This window comes from Xenopus tropicalis, chromosome 4 (assembly GCF_000004195.4).
Source record: "Xenopus tropicalis strain Nigerian chromosome 4, UCB_Xtro_10.0, whole genome shotgun sequence".
NCBI classification, from domain to species: Eukaryota; Metazoa; Chordata; class Amphibia; order Anura; family Pipidae; genus Xenopus; species Xenopus tropicalis.
This window is the reverse complement of record NC_030680.2, coordinates 86,719,048-86,743,490: the sequence shown is the minus strand read 5'-3', so window position 1 is coordinate 86,743,490 and position 24,443 is coordinate 86,719,048. Positions and strand designations below refer to the sequence as shown.

At 40.2% G+C, this 24,443-nt stretch overlaps 1 protein-coding gene and 1 long non-coding RNA gene across 2 annotated transcripts in view; one reads left to right on the top strand and one right to left on the bottom strand.

The window, feature by feature from the left end:
- Positions 1-1,482: 1,482 nt before the first annotated feature.
- jun (jun proto-oncogene) lies at positions 1,483-3,649 on the bottom strand. The gene has a single exon (XM_031900902.1). The coding sequence runs from the start codon at positions 3,142-3,144 to the stop codon at positions 2,206-2,208; it is 939 nt and encodes a 312-aa protein (XP_031756762.1). The 5' UTR covers positions 3,145-3,649; the 3' UTR covers positions 1,483-2,205.
- Positions 3,650-3,749: 100 nt separating this feature from the next.
- The window catches only part of LOC105946992, a 45,230-nt gene continuing 24,536 nt past the window's right edge, over positions 3,750-24,443 (top strand). Inside the window, exon 1 of the long non-coding RNA XR_001170442.3 lies at positions 3,750-3,815. This is a non-coding gene — a long non-coding RNA (uncharacterized LOC105946992). The remainder of the gene's footprint in view (positions 3,816-24,443) is intronic.

Sequence of the window (24,443 nt, the reverse complement as noted above, 5' to 3'; positions counted from 1 at the left end):
CATGTGAGAGCCAGATCAATTTAATGTTAATTTGCCAGCATGAGGAAATAAGAGGTGTTATCAAGGCTGGGAGCTGTAAAGGAGGGCAACTCTGTCCCTAGACTTCTGTACAAAAGGTGTGGACACCAGAGATGGCATTCTGTTAATGTCAGAACTGGTTTCCATTGCAAAAGATGCATGCAAATGTAATTTCTCCTTGGTTGCTGGTACAGTAGCACTCAGAATTTTAAATACATAAAATTACACTGCAAATATACTTAGCAACACTGTTTCAGCAGTATTCATTTTTGGGAGTTTTCATATCTCTCAGTTTAATTTATGAAAACAGAAACTATGCTTATAATATTATGTAGTAAAGAGCATTTGTATTATTTTTTTTAATGTACCACCTGTTTCAAGCCAAAACAAATAGTGCAAATATTTGTTTGTGCTTTGTATGTATTTTGAATCCTTCCTGTCAGCCTATTTATTGTACCTGGTATACAACCCTCTGCATTTTGCATCCTAATATTTTTTATAAGAATGTTATTTACATCACAAAAAAAAGCAACTTGGGCCTATGCATTCCAACACAGAGCTTATTTTTCAAATATGGGTTAGTCATGGCTGGATCACAAAGTAATTTTCTTTAACAGGAGACAAATGTAATTACTGTTATTCCCAACTTGTTCAGCATAAATCACTGTGTTCATCTAATGTTGTGACTACAATTTCTAATTGCCACTCATAACAGGATAGGTAAAAAGCACACTAGCATCCACAGCTGAGAGGAACAAGCACATTAACCCTAGTGTGGACCAGTCATCTCTGCCCTGTGGGTTTACTTTCCTTAGTGGTGCTTACATGTAGACTTCAATAATCATAGTCATTATAAGGGTAGTTTCCTTCACAAAATATTGTTTACATATAGTACACCACAAAAAGGACTTTTTTAAAAAAAAGTTTTTATAAAATGTACATTTTACAAGGGAATGTGTTTATTTCACACCTCTTGTGTTTCCCAGTAGCACCTTAAGAAACAAGGACTCTAAAATGCTACAGTTTAATAAATTAGTTGGTATATTCTCATCAGTAGCTACTTTAGTTACTACTACTATATCAATTTGTTACACTTTTCTTTTTTCAATAAACTTAGGAAAAGCAACTATTTATCAATTTGTAAAATTGAAGAGGGCTGGCAACCAGTTGGTATTTGTGGTGCACAATTTGGAAATGATTATTTAGCCAATAAGGCTGGAGAATACTGTAAACCATTCCTAACCCCTCAAACATATAATAACAGCAGCAAACTCTTGCCAAAAGCCCAGAACTTTATAATAGCATATATAAATAACCCCAAGTGCTATGATATAAAGAAAATATTGGTCAGTATGTTCTTTTCTGCTTTTACTTTTATATTGCCCAATACCCATATCAAATAATTGTCAAAATATAATACCCTTGAATAGACTCATGCAATATATCAAGTACTATACACAGGAGATAGTTTAACATGCACGTTTATTGCAGTGTAAAAAAAAATATCAATATAAATAAAAAAATCTAATTTCCACATCTTTTATTTAATATCTTAAATATAATTGAACGTCTGGAATTGTCCTTAGAAACAAAAACATAGAAAATTATTATACTTTATTACAAATGGTAAACTCAAGAGTGCTCAATATCTCTTATTTACAGAAAGTAGTGGGTTTATTAACCCAAACATAAAAATAACTTACAAATGCTTGAAGCAATTTTACTGAAATAATTCAGTTTTTCTTAATATTATAATAAAAAAAACAAATATGTACACATACACAGTTATGTAGAAGGCAGGCAGATTTGTCATTAATTTTACTTTTCAATGTCCCGTATGCCTCCCTCCCACACCCTCCCTTTGTAAGAAAACTACGGAAGCAATCTAGTGTCTCTAGCAGTTTAACCTTTTCTTAATACTGAATGATCATCGAATGTTAGGTCCATGCAGGTCTTGGTCAATGTTAAACATGTATCTGATGTTTCATTAGAGCAGGAACAGCACTTGACAAGTGATACTGCTTGTTGCATTGCCACAGGCTCCACCTAAAGGCTTGTCAGGACTCCCCGCACACGCACGTAGAACAGTCAGGTCTCAGTGCCTTTCATTTTGAGCCAGGGAGTTTCAACATGAAACTATTTCCCTCCACAAAATAATTCTCACATCTCTTTCCCAAAGAAGCCTTTTCAGAATGTTTGCATCTGCTGTGTTAACATTAGCTGACACCCACTGTTGACATGATTCATGACTTTTTGTTTGAGCTGGGCTACTTGCTCTCTAAGCATGTTGGCAGTGGATGCCAGTTCAGAGTTCTGGGATTTTAAGTTTTTAACTTTGTCTTCCAACCTGGAAATCCTCTCCAGTTTCCTTTTTCTGCATTTAGATGCTGCGATTCTATTCCTCATACGCTTCCTTTCAGCCTTTATCCTTTCCTGGGACTCCATGTCAATAGGGGACAGTGGAGGAGTCTCCCCAGGCATTTCAGGTACAGTCTGTGGTTCCTCTTTCAGAGCCTGTAACCTGGGGTGCTGCACGGGTATTGGTGGGTTACTCTGATGTTGGCCGGTATACCCCATGGTGTTGCTGTTAAAAGGCGATGATGTGGTGATGGTACTTGGGTTAAAGTTACTTAGATTGGCATACACAGGGGGCTCGTTGTGAAGACTATTGTTGAAGCCAGTGTTTCCAGCAATAGTAGATACAGGTGTCAGTCCCGTGCTGGCAGGTTGGGTGGCAGTGGTTACACTTGGCAAGTTGTTTTGATGGTGGAGTTCTGCCAGTGCCCTAACAAACCCCTCTGCAAAGCCTTCTTGCTCGTCTGTGACATTCTTGGGGCACAGGAACTGGGTGGGGGTCGGGGTGGTGGTAATCATGCCATTGCTGGACTGGATGATAAGCCTCTCCAACTCCGGGGAGGCGAGCTTGAGAAGCCCAACATCAGGGGAGGTGAGCAGTTCAGCTGCCTTGTTTCTCAGGTGAGGTTTGATGGCGCTGCTGGGGTCCGACAGGTTCAGGGTCATGCTTTGCTTCAGCACCTTGTTGTAACCATAGGGAGTAGCATCGTGCTGGGCGAAAGCAGCACTCAGGGCATCTTCGTAGAAAGTAGGTTCCATCCTTGCAGTCATAGAACGGATGCCGGACAGGGACGATGACTGGACCTTACGTTAGTGTGACACCAGCACCAGCCTAGAGAGAAGAGCGAACAGGTTGTTAGCTGACACACCGAACCCCATGGCACCTCCACCCCTCTTCTAAATGGAACTTATGCTTCGCCTGCCGAACTACAACTGGCAGTGTCCCGTAGTGAGAGTTCAAGCACAACTGCTCCCAGCCTGGCACATAACAGAAATAAATGCGACTTACTTTGTGTCTCTAGCAGCAAAGAGGTCCTCGTACTCCGAACGCCACAAAAGTTCTTATAAACTCCCGGGAAAGTTTCCAAAGCGCCGCCGGAGATATGTAATGGCGAGCGCTGGGTGTGTGCGTGTGCCCAGTATAGGTGTCAGGCACACGGACACAAGGAAGAAGTCACTGAGAAGTTAGACGTTCCTTCTCCCCAAGCGCCACAAGTGCTGTCAGTGTGAGCTCTACTCACTTGTACTGGGCTGTGGGACAGCGTGCAGCTAACACTTATCTGCGAGCGGTCACCCACTAAAAATAGACATGATGTCACCCCAACGTCCTGCTATTGGTTGAGCCTTGGGAAGGGAGGCGGGCCAGCGAGGCCAAATGAGCCTCGGTCGCTATGACGACCGCCCTAGAAGATTCTAACTCTCGCGAAGGCTCATGGGATGAGGTAATGCTCCTTTGCCGCTGGGCATTGTGGGCTGACGTATTGTTGTTGGCGGTGCCCGTTCCTTGCTTTGGTAGTTGGGATGGTAGTTTGACGTGGGTTTCCCGCCATAAGGGCTGTTCCGCTCACCCCCTGGTACTGGACAGGGGCTTGAGGCAATTGTATGGTAGTCGTAAGCCGCGGAGGAGACTCATCCCTTTCCTAGCAAAGCGCGATATGGTTGTAATGGTTGTCTGTCACATAAGGAACCGGAGGACTTGGGCTGTGTTTGTCGGCTGGTGAAACTGAAAACTCAGAGTTGAAACAGATTATTTCCACAGGTTTAAGCGATCAGTATGGCAGGTTTTTCAATATGTTGTTTGTTAGTTGCCGAACTAAAATGTGGTAGTGGTTGCTGGGAGTTGTAGTTTTGAAACAACTGGTTATTTTCGGTAGAATGTTATTAGTGTGGTATAGTTTTACTGGCTTTATAGTTATTGTTCTCTTCGCTGTTTTACTTTGTGTAGGACACGGGGGAGACCAAGTTGCAGCCCTCCGGCCATTGCGGGTCCGTGTGTGGGGGTGGGGCTGTATGTGACTAGGAGTTCAACAAGAGCTTGAGGATCGCAACATTGCATAGATACACCAGTGTCAGTGACAGAGAACATGTAAGGCTGTATAGCATCATTGTTATTAAAAGGGTCCCAGTGTTGTGTAGGCATGTGCTACATTCTAATGATCATGCCTTTCTGCACTGGGGTGGATAGCCAGGGAGAAAAGGTGAGGGAAAGTTTTTTTTTTTTTTTTTTTTTTTTTTTTTTTTTTTTTAATTTGGTGGGGGAGGGAGTTTATTGGTGGGTGGGTGTGTAGATTATGATGTGGGCGTTGATGAAAGTAAAAAAAGGATGATTGGAAGCAGGGTGAAGGAGGTAGGGGGAGCGCTGGGGAGGCTTAAAAAGTTTACAGGAGATCAGGTTGCATCCATGAGAACGGAGACTGGCTTTTATGGGTAGAGAGCAGGCAGGCTATTTGGTTTATCACCAAAGTGAATAGAAAATCCTTAGAAATTGATAGAGATCTTGAGTATTAAACCCACTCTTAACAGCTGCTGAGCTACAGCTTCCATGATACCCAGCCATTCCTCCACAGAGGATAGTTCCCTAACTGAGTTGGACATCTTTCATGAAGAGCTGCTGAAAGTGTTAAATAGCAACATTTCTTTTTTGTATATCCACATGGTACAGGAAAACATTAAGAGAAACCATAATGTAAGAATAAGTGCCAAGGTTATTAATGGGTTAAAGAAGAAAGCGGTGAGGAAATCCCTTCTGAGACTGAGCTTTGCAAATAGCATTCTAATTGCATATATAGGATATAGGATTTTTCTCCTAAACTGTTGTTGGTAGGAGATCATGTAATATGTTAACCCCACCCCCTAGGTTAAAAAAAAAAAAAAGTAACAAGTAATTTGTGTCAAATTTTAAATTGGCATTACAGCTGAACTTTTAGCCAGCGTAGATCTGTGGAATATGTTGCTGCTTTATGAATTTTTGGTGAGGATTCCCACCTTGCACATTTCTGGTTTAATTCTGAACAGTGGACTACCAGCTTTAGAGGTAGCATGCTTTCTGTGGGATTCCCCCACACACTCCAAAACACTTGGGGCAGGTGAACTGCCTCCTGATAAAACTCTGATAAAGCACCACTGGAACAGAAACTAATGTAAATTATGAACATTCTCTTAATATTTCATAATAAATTCTTTTGGTTTTTAAACTTGGCATGTTTATGTATAATAGGATTGCAGTATTTTTAATCTTGCTTAGTGCGGCGTATATTACAGTTCTTTTCATTCTCAAAATGTATTCTAAAATTATAACACCAGAACATCCTTCCTCAACAGGATGTTCTTACTCCTATATGGAATAAGCATATTATGAGCAGTAAAGCATCAAATATTTGTTGGGGACTTGATCTGCTTGTTTTGTACTGCAGGGAGTGCACTTGCTTTTTTTTCCCCTGTTACTGGAAATGTGTCCAGTCCTGGGAGAAACTGAGATAATGACCATGTTTTGTGTGTGTGTGTGTGTGTGTGAGCATCAGCTAGCTCCTCCTCTGCAATCATCTAGCCAGAGCTTGTCAAGTACATTTAGTCAAACAGCAGACAGGGCTTTAACCCCTTACAAAAGGGAAACTAAAGTTTTTATGTTCTTTGCACTTATTTTTATAGATCCCTGTAGTTGCAAAACCATGGGAGATTAAATGCATGGATTTCTTTTTCTGTTCCTTTGATAAAATTTAAATATAAGGGCTTTATGTAAATGTAAGGGCTTTAAATGATAAAATGCTAAGTATCTCATGACTGAGTTTCAAAACTAAAAAGGGGCATATAATGAGAATATCAAATAAGATGCATGCGAGAACAAATAGGTGGGTAGTTCTAGGAGATCCACTTGTGCTACTGCTTGTACTTCAGGAAACAAACCAGCTGTCTAGGTGGGCTGAAATTCAACATCATAAAACAAGTGGACTGTTTGGAATTATTTTATTTAGGCAATAACTGTGGGCATAATTTTTTTTTTTTTTTACCTTATACAGGTTTGCAAAGGTAATATGCAACACATTTGTTAATAAAGACATTGCTTTTCCAGTTGTGAGATTATCAAGTATGTTTGTCAACACATTCCTATACAGGTTTTTAAACCCTGTACAGTAATTAAACCCAATAGGATTGTTTTGGCTCCAATAAGGATGAATTATATCTTAGTTGGAATCCAGTACAAGCTACTGTTTTATTAGAGAGAGAAAAAAAAAACATTTTTGAAAATGTAATTTTTTATTTATTTTATTTTTTATTAAAATGGAGTCTATGGAAGATGGCCTATCTGTATTTTAGAACTTTCTGGATAAGGGATCCAATACCTGTACTTAGAGGCAGGAGAGATTTCCTGTGCCATGCTGTTCTGTAAGCATAAAAAGCTTCCCTCCATCAGACACAAACTGACGGGAACTTGCAGAGTAATGCTACAGGGAGGCAGAGCTCTTTCCACAGAATGATGGGAGACAGAATGCTCCATATGCAGAGTGACTGCACAGTGGAGAAGCCACCTGTTTATTTAATCTCTGGGCAACCTGCACAGCATTACATGGTGTCTGCATCAGGGTGCAGTACCATAAAAAGTCAAATATATTTGAAAAGGTTAAATAAAACTCAAAAGGGCAATTTAAGCAAACTTTTTTTACCCATGAAATCTGTTTTAGTAGCAAACACATTTGTATGTAAAAGTACTTTGTCTTGATGGGATGCCTAAAATTTCTGTTCTTAACTGATACAAACATATCTAAGATCTGTATAAACCTGTGGCCTTTGTAGTTACCATTAGGACTCTGAGGAGTAAATTATTTTAACCTATTTGTACTTTGGAGGCACCTATTCAGTCCTGTGTCTTTTTTATGGATACAATTATAATCTTGTATACATTTTATTTAAGGGCTCTTTTACCTGCTTAGTGTTTTTAAAGAGCAGTGTTTGGTGTCCGCAAGATGACTACTGTGTGCTCTGTGCTGTACAATGGCATGTAAAATGATGAAGCTCATGAGTGCCATGCTCTTCATTGAGAAAGTACATTGTAAACTTAGCTTTCTAACGTAGTAAATTAAAGACAAAGTAAGCAGAGGGCTCCAGTACTTGCACTGCATTTGTTTTATTCTATAGCTACCTCAGACTCAATACCTTTATAGTCCATGTTTACACAGTCACTGCAACAGAGGGATAGCAATTTTTATTTGCCTGCTAGACCCTAAAATGGTTCAGAATGCACCCATTTTTTGGCAAACCACTTTCCTCGACCCCATTCGGTAAAATTTCTGTGGTAAAAGTGATGTTTCTAAAATATATTTGCTATTGTCGTGTGTATTCACACTGCTCCTGCCTATGTTAGACACATTTTGAAACAGGTGCATTGCTTTTTTTGCAGAAAGTTTAGTGACTGGGGTCACGGGAGGGTGGTTTGCCAAAAACACAAGGTAATTTGGTGGTGGCTTTTCTTCTACTTTAAATAAATCATACTCCAAATCTGAAATTATGGAACTCTTTAAGGGTGGGGCTTGCAATATAAGGCAGGGCAAATGTGTGTTTGATTAGGGGTTAAGGGGCCATGAAATGATTGACTTTGGGTTGTGGCTCAAAGTGGCCCTGTTTAGTACCAGTACAGTTGGCATGGTATAACTGGTTTAACCCTTTCTCCCTTGGTCTTATGTGTAGAACCAAGCAAAAGCAAAGACAGATGGAAACTCATCTTATTCATGGGAAAAATTTCAGCAAGTTTTCGGGGGGGTTGTTATTGTGCTAAGGCATTAAATACAGGATTGTACTTTTTGGCACAGCCTGGCTTTTAACTATTTCACTATCCTGTATCAAATAAGTTCTTTGTTATATGTTCATACTAATTTTACAGGAAGAGCTTTAATTTTTGACAAATATTACATCGGGTCTATAGATTAATAGATTAATTTTTCAAGTCAGGCTCTACAGGTATTCTGTAGCAGTGAATACTTTTATTTGTTGACTTCTGCTAATCAGTGTGATATTTCTGCCTGTTCCCTGATGTGTCTTCATGTCTTTATACTGATGAGGTGATTTGATTCCATTAGTTATTTAATCAGATGCCATAGTTATAGCACCCCACGCTTGGCATTTTTGATCACCCACAGCTCTGTCACTGTAATAATGGATTGCCAAGAGTCAGGGAATGGCTTTGCAGGATGATGAGGGAGGATCTCAGCACAGCGGAAGGCGGGGGAGTTGTGGAGGAGAAATAGGGCTGGGGCAAGCTCCAAGATGCAGAGCACACATGATTCAGCTGTAAACAGTGTCATGGCTATAACTCATTCACTGCCAGCTAACGTTCTGTCTGCAAATAAACTTTTCTTGGGTACAAAGAGTTAGATTGTACTTTTTCTTCACCAAAAGAAAGTATGTTTTATAAATCTACATTTTGGCTGAACTAAATCACACTCATTTAATTTTAAATGTAATTATTAGTGCAAGTTGCAGTGCAATTCTCCTGTATAAAAAATCCCTTCTTATGCATTGGTGAAGGTTGTGTAGGAATAAATTCTTTATAGCAATCTATTTTCTATATGGCTGTTACTGTGCCAGGCTAAAGTTACTTCCATAAACACCATTGTGTAGATCTTTGAAAGCTGCTTATGTATGTTTATTTTTTTGCTTCACTAATACAGGGTCTTGTGTTAATACTTCTGTGGGGACCGGGCAGTCTGTAGAAGAATACAGATCAGGAAAAATAGAATCAACTTTACCTGCCACTGTTTTATTGGCAGTTAAAGAGTTGAACCTCAGCTATGGGTGACCTCTGCCTGAGTAAGTGGTTTAGTAATAACAATTCTGCGGAATGTACTTTGTCCTCCATCAATATGCACCTTCATTTGGGGTTGGCAAGGCTGTGAAAGCAATAGTTAAGTTGGTGTAGGAAATAGTTTGTTCCCCTGCTGACATTTTAAGATAGAAATGAATTCCTTTTAAGCTTTTTAGAGCTTTTTCCTCCTATGCTCCCGGGGCAAGACAGAAGATGGCTTCTCAATAAAAAAAAAAAAACGCAAGTCGGTGCTGTTTTCTTAAAGAGAAATCTGTGTATAGTGATTATATTGGAGAGTGTCTATCAAATTGCCACCTTTCCAGTGATTAACTGTTTCTTTAAGATGATGTTGGTCCTCTTTTTGCTGCAGCTAACAGCCTTTACTCTTCTGGAAAGGCTTTCCAGTAGATGCTGGAGCATTGTTATATGCATATTTTTTTATTTATTTAGCCCTACTAGATAAACGTGGTGCTGTACAGCAGAACAGAAAACTAATAGAGCCAACAGGGGTCATTAAAATAATAATTTACAAAAAAGTAAAGTTACATTAAGAGCTAAGTCTAATCACTGCCCTATAGAACATACAATCTAAGTGAGTAACTTAGACACAAATAGTAAGATATCAAGTGCTACAGTGGTTGACACTGCTCTGTAAGGCCAGAACTGGGTCAGTTGCATCCTTTAAGCCACAAGAGCATTAGTAAGGTTTGGCACAGAGGCATCGCTTGTGGTTGCCATACAAATTAATCACACAAATATTAATTGAGTTTGAGAGAGGCAGGGTAGTCAAGAGTTTTCTGTTGCATTGATTGAGCTTTATTGTACTACAGGAAACTGCTGTAACCAAATAGTAAGCATTATTTTGTCAAGAAAGTCTGTGTATTCTTAAGGTTTGCCTTCATTGTTACAACATGGGAGTCTAGCCCAAATCATAAACTGCCCAGACGCGGGCACCGTTTTCTTGGAATTGGCTTAACTCAGACTGTATCATTTCACAGATGAAGATGTGTAATTCATTACTACAGAAAAGCAATTTTACAGCTCCAGAGTCCAGTGTTGGTGACAGTCAGGCCTGGACTGGCAATCTGTGGTTTCTGGCAATGCAAGGCAGGCTCCTGTAAAATGCCATAGGCAGTTACCCTTTATTGGGCTGGCGGAGGGAATTTTTGGGCCTCTGGTGACTATTATACCACTTCAGATGATGATTGGCATAGTGCAGTCATTTGGCTGTAGGAGCCTTGTTAGACCCCTTACTAATAGTTCTTGTGCTGTCTTTTCAGAGACAGCGTGGAGTTTGAAAAAAAAGGCCATGTGGTCTTTAGTAAATACAAGCTTAAGCACTTGCCATTTCCTTTTTTTTTTTTTTAGTGTGCATATATCTTTGAACTGCAAATAACATCTGAACTGTTGTTTTCTCTTACCTGTTTCTGCTTTGCACCTTGGTGGAGGTTACATGACTGTGTGCTTCATTTTTGTGTGCAATGGGTGTGGCTAAAATAAACAATTCTGCTAGTTACAGGGGTTGGTCATTAGTTCTAATGCATGTTAAGGACTCTTAAACATGAGTGTTTTTCCATGGGTTCCTCTGCCACGGCTTTTTTTTCCCCCCCACCTAAAAGGAACACATGAGTTAATGGAGCCCATTCTTACAGTCATAAGAACTTACAAACATTGCACCGAGTTCTTTCTCTATTCTTGAACCAACAAATGTATTTTTTTTTTTTATTGTAATATTGGTGTGTAGGCGCCATCTCAGTGCATTGTGCCTGAGCTTTCAGAAGAAGTCAGCGCTACACATTAGAACTGCTTTCAGTTAACCTATTTTTCCTACTTCCATGTAACTGGAGGAGTCCCAAGCCAGACTTGCATTTCTTAAGCTGGCCATACACGTACCGATAATATCGTACGAAAGAGGTGCGTGTATGGCAAGTCGGCGAGGTGACCGATATCGCAGGAGGCTGCGGATATCGGTCGACTCGCCGATCGGGTGGGTTAAAAGATTTTGATCGGGCGCCATAAAAGTCGCCTGAGCAAAATCTGCCTTCAGGGCTGAATCGGCAGAAGGAGGTAGAATTCCTATTGTTTCTACCTCCATATCTGCCGTTTCACCCCTGAACGTTAATGGCGGATTAGAACGATCTTTCATGCGACCGATTGTCGCCACGTGTGTGGCCACCTTTACTATTGAGTGCTATTTTGATGTCTACTGGGAGCTGCTATCTTGCTACCTTCCCATTGTTCTGATGATTGGCTGCTAGGGGGGGGGGGGAAGGGAGGGGGTGGTATCACTCCAACTTGCAGCTTAGTGGTAAAGTGTGACTGAAGTTTATCAGAGCACAGGTCACATTGTTTGTGGCACCCTTGGAAATGAAGGATATGGCTAGCCCCAAGTGAAATTTCAAAATTAAATTTAAAAAAAAAGATTCTTCGTTCTGTTGGACAAGCTCTATTAATGGATGTGTTTTGAAAAAAATGTTTTCCCAAGACCGTATTCCTTTAATTGCAGCATGGCATAAATATATAAAAACCAGTCCAGTCTGGTGTCAACATCTACCCTAGTTGCCAGTAGCCATGCAAACCTACAGAATAAATATATGCAATATGTTTTAACGCTGTACTGATCTGCTATAACTCTTCTGACTTAAACAGTACAGCTTATAATTTTATTCATAGGTTGGTGTCGTTGTGGGACAGCTGCATAACATATGAACAGTTTTCAAAGAGAGACAAATGTTGATTTTCAGTAAGGATATGACCCGCATCTAGCTTAATATTTTTCTTTCATAAACTAGGATGGCACAATGTCCAATAGGCTGGAATTATATTTGTGCAGCAGCCTATCAGAGATATGTCCCCTGCCCTATGGAAAGTTGGAACAATTACTGCTGGCACTGGTGCAATATTACAGCTCTAGTCTTGAGCCTTGAGTCTTGAAATCTTATATTGAGCACAGGGGAAGAGTTTTTTGTTTTGTTTTTTTTGTAGAGGAAAAAAAGCAGTCATGTTTTAAGTGATGCTGAATTCATTTCTGATAGGAATGTGTCAGTATTGCTTTATAACTGGTTACTTGCCATTTTTAATAAAATATTTTTGAGGTTTTATATCTAGGCTATTATTAATATTTGTCTTAATGCCATAATTAAGCAAATTGTGTACACATACAGTGGAGGAAATAATTATTTGACCCCTCACTGATTTTGTAAGTTTGTCCAATGACAAAGAAATGAAAAGTCTCAGAACAGTATCATTTCAATGGTAGGTTTATTTTAACAGTGGCAGATAGCACATCAAAAGGAAAATCGAAAAAATAACTTTAAATAAAAGATAGCAACTGATTTGCATTTCATTGAGTGAAATAAGTTTTTGAACCCCTACCAACCATTAAAAGTTCTGGCTCCCACAGAGTGGTTAGACACTTCTACTCAATTAGTCAACCTCATTAAGGACACCTGTCTTAACTAGTCACCTGTATAAAAGACACCTGTCCACAGAATCAATCAATCAAGCAGACTCCAAACTCTCCAACATGGGAAAGACCAAAGAGCTGTCCAAGGATGTCAGAGACAAAATTGTAGACCTGCACAAGGCTGGAATGGGCTACAAAACCATTAGCAAGAAGCTGGGAGAGAAGGTGACAACTGTTGGTGCGATTGTTCGAAAATGGAAGGAGCACAAAATGACCATCAATCGACCTCGCTCTGGGGCTCCACGCAAGATCTCACCTTGTGGGGTGTCAATGATTCTGAGAAAGGTGAAAAAGCATCCTAGAACTACACGGGAGGAGTTAGTTAATGACCTCAAATTAGCAGGGACCACAGTAACCAAGAAAACCATTGGAAACACATTACACCGCAATGGATTAAAATCCTGCAGGGCTCGCAAGGTCCCCCTGCTCAAGAAGGCACATGTGCAGGCCCGTCTGAAGTTTGCCAATGAACACCTGAATGATTCTGTGAGTGACTGGTAGAAGGTGCTGTGGTCTGATGAGACCAAAATAGAGCTCTTTGGCATTAACTCAACTCGCTGTGTTTGGAGGAAGAAAAATGCTGCCTATGACCCCCAAAACACCGTCCCCACCGTCAAGCATGGGGGTGGAAACATTTTGCTTTGGGGGTGTTTTTCTGCTAAGGGCACAGGACAACTTATTCGCATTAACGGGAAAATGGACGGAGCCATGTATCGTGAAATCCTGAACGACAACCTCCTTCCCTCTGCCAGGAAACTGAAAATGGGTCGTGGATGGGTGTTCCAGCACGACAATGACCCAAAACATACAGCAAAGGCAACAAAGGAGTGGCTCAAGAAGAAGCACATTAAGGTCATAGAGTGGCCTAGTCAGTCTCCGGACCTTAATCCAATAGAAAACCTATGGAGGGAGCTCAAGCTCAGAGTTGCACAGAGACAGCCTCGAAACCTTAGGGATTTAGAGATGATCTGCAAAGAGGAGTGGACCAACATTCCTCCTAAAATGTGCGCAAACTTGGTCATCAATTACAAGAAACGTGTGACCTCTGTGCTTGCAAACAAGGGTTTTTCCACTAAGTATTAAGTCTTTTTTTGTTAGAGGGTTCAAAAACTTATTTCACTCAATGAAATGCAAATCAGTTGCTATCTTTTATTTAAAGTTATTTTTTCGATTTTCCTTTTGATGTGCTATCTGCCACTGTTAAAATAAACCTACCATTGAAATGATACTGTTCTGAGACTTTTCATTTCTTTGTCATTGGACAAACTTACAAAATCAGTGAGGGGTCAAATAATTATTTCCTCCACTGTACATAAAGTTGACTAGAATTGCTAGATCCCTTTTGTGTCCAATGGAATTATTGGGCAGTTTTAGGCTAATGACACATTGGGAGATCTGGTGATTTACGTTATTGTTGGTGTGAAAGCATCCCGTTGTGTGTCATAAGCCTAAAAAGTAATGTTTATTTCTTTGTCCTGCTTGCAGGCAGAAATAAGCATGCATTCTTCCATTCTGGTAAAAACATGCTGGTGTGATAAAGTCCGAAACAACTCTCTATTGTTTGTGTTTAATGTGTATCTACAGAAATATGTATTTAATCCTAATAAATGCTACTTTCTGAGTAGTATAATATACAGTTCAGGGCAGAAAATCAGAAGTAGTAGTGGGATGGTTTTTTGATTGCATAACTAGAAGGCTATTTACATTTATCTGATGCAGGAGGTATTTCACCACATTCATATTAGATTATACTGTTTAAAAATATTTTAACTATAGTTGATCTGACAAAAATATCACTTCAATTTGCCCATAAAAAACTTGTGTTTAGCAATATAGATGCTGATCAATAATCTATACATATGATATAGCATTATAGCCAAAATTGCAGGTTTTTTTTTTTTTTTAGAAAATAAGTACAAATAATTTGGGCAGTAGAACACTCAAGGTCAGATGAGTCTTCTGCTTATAGATAAGTATGCATTACACTGTAAATCATACTTTCTTGTTAATTACATTCTTACCCTGAGGAGATGGCAGTGCCCATGTCATCAAACGGCACTTATGCCAGGGCAATGTTAATATTAGATTAAAATTAATCTAAAAATGTTCCAGCTTGATGTCACTTTAGCGCTCCACATTAAATTTAATTTAAAGGAGAAAGAATGGTAAAAACTAAGTAAGCTTTATTAGAAAGGTCTATGTAAATACAGCCATAAGCACTCACAGAAACGCTGCACTGACTTCTCTGTGAAAAGATTTCTTGTGTCTGTAATTCCTCTACCAGAGACACGCAGTTCTGTTTCCTCTCTCCTGCTTCCCCCTCCCTCAAGAATACTAAGAACTCGCCCCCCCCCTTAGGAATGTGGATCTGAACCAATCAGCAGGAAGCTGACTCATAGTAACTAACTGAGCATGTCTGGGTGTCTGTGCAGGAGTGAGGCATTATGGGAACTTTTTTTACACAGCTAAGCGTTTTTTCTTCCTGTTTTGCCTCTGATCATCTGAAGAGGTGAAATTTGGGGAGACTTAAGGGCACTATTGAGACAACTGAAGGTATGCCTGCAGCTTGAGATGAACTCTTTTCTCCTTTACGCCACTGTTGAGCTTGTTTATTCTCAAAGTGGTAGGAATGCAAAGAGGTATTGGACGAAAGATCTTCCAGTTTGCAACTAAAGGATTTACGATGACTATATAGTGTATCTGCAAATCTCTTTTTCAAAGTAGTATTCAAATATAAACTAGAGGGGAAACACAACACAGGGAAATCTAGCCGCAGATAATTTTAGTATGTAAGATATCTGCACAACAGGCTGCATCCGGTCAGTTGTGCAACACCTTGGAAAATCTGGCAGCTCTTGCAGTGTAAGTGCTTAACAAAAGCTGTACTTAGTGACGCATGATGGTCCATTTAGTTAGTGCACCACACCCTTTGAATTGTTTTCCCTGTGTTATAATGTAGACAAGACTAGCAGACAATTTAATATTGCTGCTGTCGAGACTGCTCATGTGCCTCTCAGATACTACAAGCCTCATTATGCAAACCTTTTTCTGTGAGCCTTTAGGGCTCTGGCACACGGGGAGATTAGTCGCCCACAGCAAAACTCCCTGTTCGCGGGCGACTAATCTCCCTGAGTTGCCTTCCCCTGCCATCCCATCGGCGACAATGTAAGTCGCCGGTGGGATGGCAGACGCGGCCGCGTGTGCCAACCCGCCGGCGACTTACATGTTCGCCGGTGGGATGGCGGGTCATGGCAACTCGGGAGATTAGTCGCCCGTGACAAGGGAGACTTGTCGTGGGCGATTAATCTCCCCGTGTGCCAGAGCCCTTATGTAAATTGCAGATTACTCAAATACTATATGTTGGGTATCAACTGTTTAACTATCTCGCTTCCTCTAGGCTTCCACTGCTAGAACTAGATTTTGTAGAGTGTATCTTTAATGCCCCTGGTAGCACGGTACAGATGTACTGAATACAAGTCCAAAATCTTTGACAGAAGTGATACTGACACATAAATTTTACATTATGAATGATCTTTTTAAATTGTGAATGATCTTCTGTACAGCCCAGGTTGCCATCGTGGATTAAACTCCACAGTGTCTTCTCCTCTGTTCAAGGATCCTATGTACAGAAACTGGGATGGAACAAGGCTCTTCTATCTAAAGAATATCATAAAGGCAGAATGCACCATGAGCCTTGGGGGGGAAAAGGCTCTCAGCCTTATAGTTAATTCTAGGATTCTTCATGTTTAGTGTTACAATGGCATCCTAGAGGGCTGAATTCTTATCTATGACCTGCCCTCAAGTGAGGCATTATTAATGGTTAAAGACTATATATTGGGAAGATACCATTTTGAATTATGTAAAAGCAGCTCTTAAATATTGTCTGGTGAATTGTTTACAGTAGAGTTATATAACTAAATATCAGATTTTATTGAAATTTATTAAGTAGTAGTTTTTTAAATTATGTTATTATACTGACTGTATGACTATATGGCTGAATATCCACTATGTTAGGTCTCATGGAAGAAGCACACATTCTGCTAATGTGTCCATGTGTCTGATTGTCATTTTTTGTCAGATTTTATAAACTGCCACTTATATATGCAAATGTATATGTTCTGTTATTCAACTTGGGCATACATGTGGACGTAGGAAGACCAGCACACACTATTTTGTGAAATACATGTATAATAGAAATCATTTGTCAACTGCAAACTTGTAAAATAAGTAACTAAATGAAAACTGAATATATTTTAGTGCAAAAAAACTTCTGGTACTTTACAATTGCAACAGCAATATTGTGAAATCCCCTTTAACTGGGTCATATATACAGTGGTGTGAAAAACTATTTGCCCCTGCTCCTGATTTCTTATTCTTTTGCATGTTTGTCACACAAAATGTTTCTGATCATCAAACACATTTAACTATTAGTCAAAGATAATACAAGTAAACACAAAATGCAGTTTTTAAATGAGGGTTTTTATTATTTAGGGAGAAAAAAAATCCAAACCTACATGGCCCTGTGTGAAAAAGTAATTGCCCCCTGAACCTAATAACTGGTTGGGCCACCCTTAGCAGCAATAACTGCAATCAAGCATTTGCGATAACTTGCAACGAGTCTTTTACAGCGCTCTGGAGGAATTTTGTCCCACTCATCTTTGCAGAATTGTTGTAATTCAGCTTTATTTGAGGGTTTTCTAGCATGAACCGCCTTTTTAAGGTCATGCCACAACATCTCAATAGGATTCAGGTCAGGACTTTGACTAGGCCACTCCAAAGTCTTCATTTTGTTTTTCTTCAGCCATTCAGAGGTGGATTTGCTGGTGTGTTTTGGGTCATTGTCCTGCTGCAGCACCCAAGATCGCTTCAGCTTGAGTTGACGAACAGATGGTCGGACATTCTCCTTCAGGATTTTTTGGTAGACAGTAGAATTCATGGTTCCATCTATCACAGCAAGCCTTCCAGGTCCTGAAGCAGCAAAACAACCCCAGACCATCACACTACCACCACCATATTTTACTGTTGGTATGATGTTCTTTTTCTGAAATGCTGTGTTACTTTTACGCCAGATGTAACGGGACACGCACCTTCCAAAAAGTTCAACTTTTGTCTCGTCGGTCCACAAGGTATTTTCCCAAAAGTCTTGGCAATCATTGAGATGTTTTTTAGCAAAATTGCGACGAGACTTAATGTTCTTTTTGCTTAAAAGTGGTTTGCGCCTTGGAAATCTGCCATGCTGCCCGTTTTTGCCCAGTCTCTTTCTTATGGTGGAGTCGTGAACACTGTCCTTAATTGAAGCAAGTGAGGCCTGCAGTTCTTTAGATGTTGTCCTGGGGTCTTTTGTGGCCTCTCGGATGAGTTGTCTCTGCGCTCTTGGGGTAATTTTGGTCGGCCGGCCACTCCTGGGAAGGTTCACCACTGTTCCATGTTTTTGCCATTTGTGGATAATGGCTCTCACTGTGGTTCGCTGGAGTCCCAAAGCTTTAGAAATGGCTTTATAACCTTTACCAGACTGATAGATCTCAATTACTTTTGTTCTCATTTGTTCCTGAATTTCTTTGGATCTTGGCATGATGTCTAGCTTTTGAGGTGCTTTTGGTCTACTTCTCTGTGTCAGGTAGCTCCTATTTAAGTGATTTCTTGATTGAAACAGGTGTGGCAGTAATCAGGCCTGGGGGTGACTACAGAAATTGAACTCAGGTGTGATAAACCACAGTTAAGTTATTTTCAGGGGGGCAATCACTTTTTCACACAGGGCCATGTAGATTTGGAGTTTTTTTTTCTCCCGTAATAACGTAAACCTTCATTTAAAAACTGCATTTTGTGTTCAATTATGTTATCTTTGACTAATAGTTAACGGTTTTTGATGAGCAGAAACATTTAAGTGTGACAAACAAAAGTGCAAAAGAATAAGAAATCAGGAAGGGGGCAAATAGTTTTTCACACCACTGTAGGCCTTTTGCCCTTGGATATTTTAGATTTAATACCCTTAAGGGTAGGCCATTTTGCCCTTGGATATTTTAGATTTAATACCCTTAAGGTGCCCAAACACAGGCCAGTTCTAGCTGTTGATATCGGTCCCTTAGACCGATTTGGCAGCTTATCGGCTGCCAAATTGGCCCCAGGGCCAAGCGGCCGAATTAGCCCGATATCGCCCACCCATAGATAGTGTGTATGGCCACCTTTACTCCTATTCAATAGTCTGGTTCCAGTGCAGTTCACTGAATGGTCATTTTGCAGTGACAACAACCTCCTTCTCAAGAAACAGAAAATGTGTATCAGAAAACATCTCTTGAGTTTAAGCTACCTCCTAGGATGATTAAGATATACTTATGTGTAAGATGTATAGTCAAGAAAGAATAAATAAAAAGGATCATCTGGACTATGGAAGAATTAAGGTTTTGTTGTTTTTTAATGTTTAGGGATCTCCCTCACCTCCAAAGTAAAACTGATGAGAATTCTTATGTAGTATTTTGCACATATTGACCATAGAAACATTTGGGGAAGGAAGAAGAGACCTAAATTAAGTACACATGTGGACACTGGAGAGAACAGAAGAAACCACATCATCAGTAAAAAAAAAAAAAAAAAAAAAATTACTTCTTTACTTCCTTCAGGAGGACATAAACTATTTTAACCATTTTCTCTTTTGATGCATTGTTTCTTTGCTTTATGGGGTTTTTGTATTTTTTTTTTTTTTTTTTTACACAATATGCCGTTGTGGAACAGACACTTATACACAGTATTAGTAGGTAAATGTTAAGATATGTGCAAGAGTAAACAAAAACTGAAGGTAGCAACATATAATTATATGGGTCTGGGTTTCAGGGCAGCTCCTGCCGTGAGGCGAGGTGAGAACTTTGCCTCAGGTGGTAGGTTTTCTGGCGCGGCTAAAAACTGAACTGGGTATCTGAATTCCCTACAGTTATATGTGTGTTTGAATTAATAGTAATAGTGGAAAAAGCTACTGTGAGTTGCACTTTGCACTAATACCCAGCTGAATTCTGAGTTCAAAATGCAAAACGCAATTGAGGGGAACTGATTTAGACAATTATTTTCCATCAAACTCAATTGGAACCACAACCAAGTGCAGGCTAGTAATACGTGCTTGCTCCTCTAAAACATGCATTTTTAAACAATTTGGTTTTGTCATCTGAAAGGGCATGGTGTTCAGAGGTGATTCCCATACACTTTGAATGAGGGCCAATGTCTACACCTTGTCGCTTTACCATGGAGCGAGAATGCTCGGGCTGCAAAACACTAGAGCAGCGCTAAAAGTTAGGCTGCTGGATGCTTTATATAGAATAGACCAGGGATTCCCAACTTTTTTATTTTCTTGTAAGCCCCACAAGCAAGAATAAAAGCTCTTTGGTCATACTAAATAAGGACTGTGGTATGCTATTTGGTAGCCCCGTGTGATCTGCTAGCCCACAGGAAGCTCTGCTTGTGATAACACTGTGCTTCCATAACTTGCTCCTCCCCAAGCCAGAGATTTAAAAATGAGCACCTAATTTGAGGTCAAAGGGAGTGGTGAGCACCATGTTGCTCAAGAGCCACTGGTTGGGGATCTCGCTGGTATAGATGATCAGCAACTTTATATCCACAGCTACTAAATGGCAAAAGTGATATCCTTTGGGGAAACACTGGAATAGTTTTTGAAAGTGTGCCAGTATCCCTTTAAAAGGGTGTCGGTAAATGAAATTCACATGATTTAAGCATTTGTTTTTGGCAAGTGCCCTTTTTATGTTTAGTATATTCTCAGAGTTGCATATTTAGGTTTCCTTTGCCAAAGTCGAAGACATTTCTTTTGTTTGTGCTTCCCTTTGTTGGGAAAATAAGGCAGCAGCATTTATATTGTGAATGTTATTTTTGTGGTTGCAGTTTCCAATCTGTGTTCCCAAACTCTGTTTATTTTGGCTCTTCCCTGTGTCCTGACTAGATGGAATCCCCCTGTCTCTTTCTTGCAGTGTCATACAGAATATTAAATGAAACAGCTGAGCTACTAAGCAGCAAAGCCTACAAGCTATGGATGGGAGCTAGATTGGACAATCACATGACAAAGTCATACGGAACAGTTTAGCCACTCTGGGTTGCTTTACAGTCCATCCTAGTGATGATAAAGCACTACTCCAAGTGATAGAATGTATGGCATTAAGATTTCAGTGCCAGATCTGGCTCAACTGTCCTTTCATTTTGTAGTCAGATTGTAGGCATAAAGGGATCTATAAAATTTATGACATATCTATATTAAAGCAGCTTAATAAAAGGGAAATGTACTGTTTAACCCTTAAAGTGTCATTATGTAGGTTTGAAAAACCCAATATACTGTTATTTGACTTCAGCTGATTCTTCTTATTCTTAGCGTCCCCCATTTTCTAAACGCTGCTCCTACAGTTTTAGGGGTACAATGTCTAAACTCTCAACACTTCATCACCCTATAGCGGAGCAGGTTGCTTGTGCTTTTCTAAGCGATCCCGCGCCCCGTCTTTTTGTGGCGCCGCTCCGAACACCCCAATTTTTCCATCGACTTTGACAGAGAAGATTTTCAAACTGCTGCCACACTTACAGCTTTGAAGCTACACCCCCAAACTTGAATAATTTAATCATGGGGTCCCCACAAATGAAACGGCAACATTTGTTGGATGACCCAAAGTGGGAGGCGTCAACAAACGCCAATCAAATTGCACCCATTGATTTTAATGGGGAAATTGAAACTGCTGCCAATCTTACAGCTTTGAGGCTACACTCCCCAAACTTGAATCACACAGTCATGGGCTCAGCCTGAATGAAAATATGATGATTGTTGGATGCCCAAAAGTGGGCAGAGCTATGAACAGTTATGAACAGATTTTACCTTTTGACTTTCAATGGGGAAATTCAACCTGCTGCCATTCTCACAGTATTAACCTCAGGGTCCCCAAACTTTTCTCAGTTGCTCACTAGGGGACTGCAGTTTTAGTTTTAAAAAGTGGGTGGAGACACCAACAGCCAATCAAATTTCACCCATTGACTTTAATGGGGAAATTGCTGCCAATCTTACAGCTTTGAGGCTACACTCCCCAAACTTGAATCACATAGTCATGGAGTCAGTCTGAATGAAAATATGATGATTGTTGGATGCCCAAAAGTGGGCGGAGATGTGAACAGTCAATCAGATTTTACCTATTGACTTGGCAGAAATCCAACCTGCTGCCATTCTCACAATAATAATTCTGGGGTCCCCAAACTTTGCAGAGTTAGGCACCAGGTAACTGCAGTGCAAGGTTAGAAAAAGTGGGCGGAGCCACCTACAGCCAATCAGATTTTACTTATTCACTTTCAGTAGGGAAATTCAACCTGCTGCCATTCTCACAGAGTTAACCCCGGGGTCCCCAAACTTTTCACAGTTGGTCACTAGGGGACTGCAGTTTTAGTTTTAAAAAGTGGATGGAGCCACCAACAGCCAATCAGATTTCACTTATTAATTTTAATTGGTTTGATGCCAGGGTTTCCAAACTTTGCAGTTTGTCACTGGGTGATTATGTATTCAAGTTTGTTTTTTTCTTTTTAAAGTGGGGGCGAAGCCACCAACAGATTTTACCTACTGACTTTTAATGGGGAAATTCAACCTGCTGCCATTCTCACAGTATTAAAGGAGACATATCCTATAAAAATTAACAATGTACCAGTGAATTATACTCCTCTAGATATAGAAGGAATTTGCTAAAAAAGTTGTGTTTCTGACTGATTTATTGAGAAATTCCACAAAAACCCCACTAGCCCCGCCCATCCGTTCCACTTCCTGCTGGCTGAATTCTCTGGATGAGCTGGGGAGCCGGCGGCCCTCCGTACACTGCACTGTAGGATAGGAACCAATCAGCAGCTAAGCTGACCTGATAGGGAACTGAAGCCTGTCTTTGCTTGTGTGAGTGCAGGGCTGTGATTGGCTATCCCCCTCCTACTGTGCTTCTGGCAGGGGCCGTTAGGACATGCCCACTCTTTATTTCACACTGGACAGAGAAGTGATAGGATCTATAGGGAGCTCCAATAAAGGGGCCATTGTTACAGATAGGGTTAATGTTTAGCCCAAAGGGAAACCAGCACCGGATATTATTCATAATTCCCTACAAAATTAGCGTTTTTCCCATTTATCCAATATGTCTCCTTTAACCCCAGGGTCCCCAAACTTTTCACAGTTGGTCACTAGGGGACTGCAGATTTAGTTTTGGAAAAGTGGGTGGAGCCACCAACAGCCAATCAGATTTCACCTATTGAATTTTATTGGTTTGATGCCAGGGTTCCCAAACTTTGCACAGTCAGTCACTGGGTGACTTCATACTCAAGGTTAGAAAAAGTGGGCGGGGCTGCCAAACGCCAATCACATTTCTTTCATTGTTTTCAGTTATGAAATTTTAACTGCTGCCATTCTCACATGTTTAATGTCAGGGTCCCCAAACTTTGCACAGTTTGTCCCTGGGTGACTATGTTCCAAGTTTAGAAAAGTAGGTGGGGCCACCAACAACCAATCAAACTTCACCTATTGAATATTTTTAGTTTAACTTTCAAATGCTGCCTTTCTCACACTATTTATGTCAGGGTTCCCAAACTTTACACAGTCAGTCACTGGCTGACTACATATTCAGGGCTAGAACAAGTGGGCAGAGCCAACAGCCAATCCATTTCCACCCATTAATTTGTTTATATTTATGCCATTATTTAAGTATTAATTCCAGGGTTGTTAAGCTTTCCAGAGTTAGTCACTGGGTGTTTGCCGTTCAAAGTTAGAAAAAAGTGGGTGGAGCCACCAACGGCCAATCACATTTCACCTATTTACTTTCAATGGTGACGTGTAAAATGCTGTCCCACAATTTTTTTGCCCGAGTCCCCAAACTATGCAAAGTTGGTCACTGGGGGACTGCAGTTCAAAAATAGGGAAAGTGGGTTGGGCCACTAACAGCCAGTCAGATTTTATCCATTCAATTTAACTGGTTTATATTTAAACTGATGCCATTATTTAAGTTAGTCACAGGGTGTTTGTGGTTTAAAGTTAGAAAAAGTGGGTGGAGACATCAACAGCCAATCAAATTTCACCTATTTACTTTCAATTGTGAAATGTAAAATGCTGTCAGTCCCCAAACTTTTCAGAGTTGGTCACTGGGGGACGATTTTAAAAATGGGAAAATCCAATCAGATTTCATCTATTGAACTTCATTGGCTTAAATTTAAAATGCTGTCATTCTCACACTATTTATGCCATGGTGCCCATTATTTGTCACTGGATGACTTCGACACAAGGTTAAAAAAAGAGGGCACACCAACCAACCAACCACCAATCACAATTTACCTATTGACTTTTATTGGTTTAAATTTAAACTGCTGCCGTTCTTTAACTATTAAAGAACTAAACTTTGCAGAGTTAGTCACTGGGTAACAGCAGTTCCAGGTTAGATAAAGGGGGTGGAGCCACGAACCGCCAATCAGATGTCACTCATTGACTTTCAGTGGGGAAATTTGAATTGCTGCCATTCAGACAGTATTAAAACCAGGGTCCCCAAACTTTGTACAGAGGTTTTTACTCTATAACCGTGGGCCAAGGTTAGAAGAAGAGGGCAGGGCAGACAAAAGATCAGATTTCATTCAGTGACTTCACGTTTTTCAACCCAACATGAGGTTTGTTCTCAAACTTCCCTTTCTAGTTGTTATTGTTACTTTTTAGTACTTATTTTTCTTTTTAGGTCCTTTCCTATTTATATACCAGTCTCTCATTGCAACCACTCCTTGGTTGCTAAGGTAATTTGGACCCTGGCAACCAGAGAGCTGCTGAAAATT